The sequence below is a fragment of the Plectropomus leopardus genome, unplaced genomic scaffold (assembly GCF_008729295.1).
Source record: "Plectropomus leopardus isolate mb unplaced genomic scaffold, YSFRI_Pleo_2.0 unplaced_scaffold24373, whole genome shotgun sequence".
NCBI lineage: Eukaryota > Metazoa > Chordata > Actinopteri > Perciformes > Serranidae > Plectropomus > Plectropomus leopardus.
Window position 1 is genome coordinate 1 of NW_024626461.1, and position 4,788 is coordinate 4,788.

A 4,788-nucleotide genomic window follows, 5' to 3' on the forward strand; every position below is an offset into this window, starting at 1 on the left:
GTAGCTGCGTGGATGTGACAGCGGTGTAGCTCTGCGTGCTGTGTGGATGTGACAGCGGTGTAGCTCTGCGTGCTGTGTGGATGTGACAGCAGTGTAGCTGCGGCGTGCTGTGTGGATGTGACACCGGTGTAGCTGCGTGGATGTGACAGCGGTGTAGCTCTGCGTGCTGTGTGGACGTGACAGCGGTGTAGCTCTGCGTGCTGTGTGGATGTGACAGTGGTGTAGCAGCGGCGTGCTGTGTGGATGTGACAGCGGTGTAGCTCTGCGTGCTGTGTGGATGTGACAGCAGTGTAGCTGCGGCGTGCTGTGTGGATGCGACAGCGGTGTAGCTCTGCATGCTGTGTGGATGTGACAGCAGTGTAGCTGCCGCGTGCTGTGTGGATGTGACAGCGGTGTAGCTGCGGGACGTTTGAGCGGTGTCCTTGCTGCGTCTCTGTACCTGATCATCCATCTTCCTCTGCAGCTGGACAATCTTGTTCTCCATCCCCGTGTTGAGTTTCTTCAGGCGCTCGGCCGAGCGCGCCTCGATCTTCAGCTGCTGCAGCTGCCGCTTCGCTCGCACGCGTCTGAACCCGCACTGGATGGTGATGGCGGCGTCCCGCGCCCGCCTGAACTTGGTCCTCTGCAGCCAGCCGCGGACATACTTCTGGATGATCATGGCCTTGTGGTGCAGCAGAAACTGCAGGAGAGTCAATCAGAGGCAGAGAGCACACACGCTTTAAACAAGACAGCTTACCAAGACTTCTCCAGGACCTCTCCAGAACCTTTCCAGCACCTTTCCAGCACCTTTGAGTCAAATGTTTAAGACCAAACATTCTCTGTAACGGCCATCGATGCTCCTTATGGGCTCTTTTTTATTACTACATACCTTTTAAAATATCTATTACTTACATATAATGATAATGATACATTTTAAAATAAAACTTAGGGACTGCTTGTTATTTATGAGAGGGGACAAGGAGGAGGCAGGTCAAATCATTCCTTAAGCACTGGGAGAGACTGATGTTTAACGGCTTTCGGGGAGGGACATACAGCTTTACATGGCTGGATTTTGTGTTTATGTTACCTTCCATTTTTAAAGAAAACATGCCCTCTGATGGCAAAAAAAAGACCTTTTCCATTTTGATTTTTGGGAATTTTTCAAAAGAAATTGCATCAATTGTTGTGATTTTAGAAGAAAAACATTTCGGCTTTTTTTTTCTTTTTCTGTTCTTGTATTTGGGGGGATTTTTGAAGAATCCATGCCGTCCAAACACGTTTTCCTTAAAAAGATGAGCCCTTTCACCAGCCAGAAACTGTAAAAACAGAAACTATCTTTGGATTTTCACATTTCTGACAGTCCCTGAACTCATCAGGTGTTATTTTCCAGGTTTGTTTCCAGGACTTCCAGGACTTTGAGGGTATATTTAGCTTGCTGCAAATTCCATGACTTTTCCATGACTTTTCCAGGTTGTCCCCGTACCTCCCAGTAGATCCTGCGGGTGAACATCCCTCTGGTGAACGCCTGGATGGTGACCACGGCCCGCCTCACCCTCAGATACGCCCGCCGCTCCCTCACCATCCGCAGCTGCTTCTGACACACGAGGGCGGCGCGAGTCCGACGCAGGAACTCAGCGTGTCTGAAAAATTCAAAATTAAAGGTAAAGCCCCGAGACTCAGAGGGACGGTCTACAAGTCACCGGGTCACATGACTTCATGGGTGTTTTCACTCTTTGGTCAGCTCTTTTTCAAAAAGGCTTAAAATCTGAATTATTATGATTATTATTAAATTCATTTCTTTGATTTAACCCTTTGAAAGCTGGATCAGCATCAGTTTTCAGTTTTAAACCTTTGAAAAGTGAACAAATTGATTTGATTTCTTTTAAAATCTCAGAGGAAAAAACAAAATCAGCAACCTGGCAAGAAATGTGTCATGAACTACACAAAATGAGCCTTCAGAAAAAGATCGATATTTTCACAGTAATTATTTGAATCTTTTAATTGTATTTTTTTTTTTACTGCTTTTCGAAAATTTCAGGTGATTGTCTTGTAACGTTATTATAATTTTCTCACAGATTTTTGGGTAATTTTAGTTGCCTTCTCTCCGTGTTCTTAAAAGAAACCGAGCCAAATTTTTTAGTTTCAGAGAGTTAATATCATCATGTGAGGAGATCAGCGCTGGCTGTGGTCACGTGATGCTGGCAGCGGGAGCGACTGACCTGCGGGCCAGGTATCCTCGGCCGTGTCTCTGCAGAGCGATGGCCGCCCTGCGGATCTTACGGTATCGAACTCTCTGCAGCCAACCTCGAACCGTCTTCTGGATTTTGATGCAGGCGGCGCGGAACTTGTCGGCGCGGAGCTTCTCCAGGTACGCCACCTGTCCCGCCCGAAAGAAGATCTTCGTCTTTCCGAACTGGAACATGTCCGGCTCCTGGTGAGACACGACGGGGACGCCGAGGTTAATGGACAGCCCCTGTCTCACGCTGTTCTCATCCTCTGACCATTCGAAGCACTTTCACACTACAGGCCACATTCACACACTGGAGGCTGAGGCTACCGACAAGGTGCTACTCAGTAACCGTTCACACGCACGCACACTGCGATGGTGAGAAATTTAAAGAGAAAAAAAGTTAATATTTTTTCTTACAAAGGCGCCAAAATAAAAAAAACAAAATAAAAATCACCAAAATGTTTTCTTTAAAATTCAAAGATTATTTTCTTAAAAAAGAAAAAAAGCCTAAATGTTTTCTTAAAAACTCGCCAAGGTAAAAAAAAATAAAAATCACCAAAATATTTTCTTTAAAATCCTTCAAAAAATTTTTAAAGAAAAAGGAAAAAAAGCCAAGAATGTTTCGTTAACCGTAGGAACCCTGCTGACGGCTCAGTGCTGACGGTGTCGCTTTAAATACGTCAGAAATACACATTAAGTACCCAAATGAAGTACAAATACAGTGAAAAAAGAAGGGAGCGGATAAAGTTTCTCACCTTGATCAGAGTCTCCAGCAGGTTTTTACACACCTGCTTCTTGTCGGACGACATCATGTCGGACTTTCTGAGCAACACTCGATACCTGCTGAAGAAATCTGGGTACGTCCACCTGAAACACACCACACCTGATTTACGTGCTCAAAGTGACACGACGACACCAACGAAGAAGAAACACGGGACAAAAAGAGATGTTCAGCTGCTGAACTTCTGGAAACTTCAGACACTTTTCACTTTTTTAAATAACATTTTAAAAACATGAATCTGTTGTCGTCTAATTTCTTCTAAACTTAGGAATCTTTTTTTGCAGTTTTTTTTTTTAAGAAAAAATTCTGGGAATCTTGTTCTCTAAAAAATTGTTGGCAATTCTGTAGGGAAAACATTTTGGTAATTGTTCTTTTTTTTGCTGATTTTTTGGTAAAAATAATATGGCGATTTATTTTTTGGAAATTTCTTACATTCTTTATTTTTGGTGGTATTTTTCAGGAAATATTTAGGCTGAGCTGGGTAACAGACCGCAGGTCGGCTCGCTCGTTAACTCGTCACACGCCGTCCCTCATTATTAGATTTCAGTGACTCGTCATGTGACGCCTCGAGGAAACACTCAGCGCTACGGAAATAAACAACCTCTGAACGCTCAGACCAGACGGACCAACCACCATCACCATGACGACCGCCATCATCACCATCACCATGACGACGGCTTTTTATTTTGGCTTTAGGCGAATACAAATTTAAATGGCCGGATTTTGACTTCACTTTACCGCTCATTCTTAACGAAAACATCACCGAAAAATAAATAAAGAATCACCGCCCCCCCAAAAAATGCTAAAATGTTTAAAAACACAAAAACAAAAAACATTCCCTTCAACCAACATTTTGGCAATATTTCTTTATTTAAAATTCTTTGTTGATTTTTGAAGAAAACCTTTTAACAAATTTAAGTTTAGCAATTGTTTACAAATTTTTTTGGATGAACTTTTCTTTAAAATCACTATGGCAATTTCTAAAGAAAACTTTCATTAAATATTTTTGCCAATCTTAACAAGAACTTTTTGGGTTATATTTTTTGTCTTTAAAAACATTTTTGGGATCTTTAAAGAATTTTTTTAAAGAATTTTTGGTGATTTTCTCTTTTTCATTTTCATTTTCGGCATTTTTTTAAAAAAATGTGATTTTTTTAAGAAAACATTTTGACTTTTTATTTTTCTTCAAAAGTTCGCTTTTTTGTTCTTTACTAAGTTTGCTTTAAAATGGCTCCATTAATGAGCCCGAAACGGCTGAAACAGGCCTCAGTTTTCCAGGACTTTTCCAGGTATTTTTCACTTTGACAGGATAGAGACCCACCTGGACGGGTACCCGGCGGCGCTGATCCGGATGGTCTCCAGGACTCCGCAGGCTCTCAGCTGCTGCACCGCTCGGCTCGAGTCGAACCTGCAGGGACAAGAAACACTCGAGATCATCTTCATCGCCCTCCGGACGGACTCTGGACTCGCTCTCCTACCTCGTCTTCCTCCGTCTCTGCAGCATCACACAACCCCGACGACGATCTCAGCCGACCGACCGTCTCAAGACGAGTCCGCGCGCAAGAGACTGAGGACGAGTCCGCGCGCATGTGACTCGTCATCTAATCTCACACAAGAGACAAGGGCGACTGTGGCGCCTGCAAGACCACACACTGGGCAGAGAAAACGGCCGGTGTGTGTGTGTGTGTGTGTGTGTGTGTGTGTGTGTGTGTGTGTGTGTGTGTGTGTGTCTTCTCTGCAGACCCTCCAAAATGAAGTTATCAGAACCAAAAGATGGTCCAGGTTAAAAGACCCTCGG

General features: G+C 43.7%; 1 protein-coding gene across 1 annotated transcript; it reads right to left on the reverse strand.

Annotated features, from left to right (window-relative positions):
- Positions 1-19: 19 nt before the first annotated feature.
- Positions 20-4,398, reverse strand: LOC121966401 (unconventional myosin-Vb-like; the record flags this gene model as incomplete). The annotated part of the gene is made up of 5 exons (XM_042516501.1): positions 20-679; positions 1,463-1,619; positions 2,199-2,410; positions 2,965-3,076; positions 4,312-4,398. Coding segments are annotated over 5 exons (1,228 nt in total), but the record flags the coding sequence as incomplete, so codon positions are not given.
- Between the last annotated feature and the right edge of the window lie 390 nt (positions 4,399-4,788).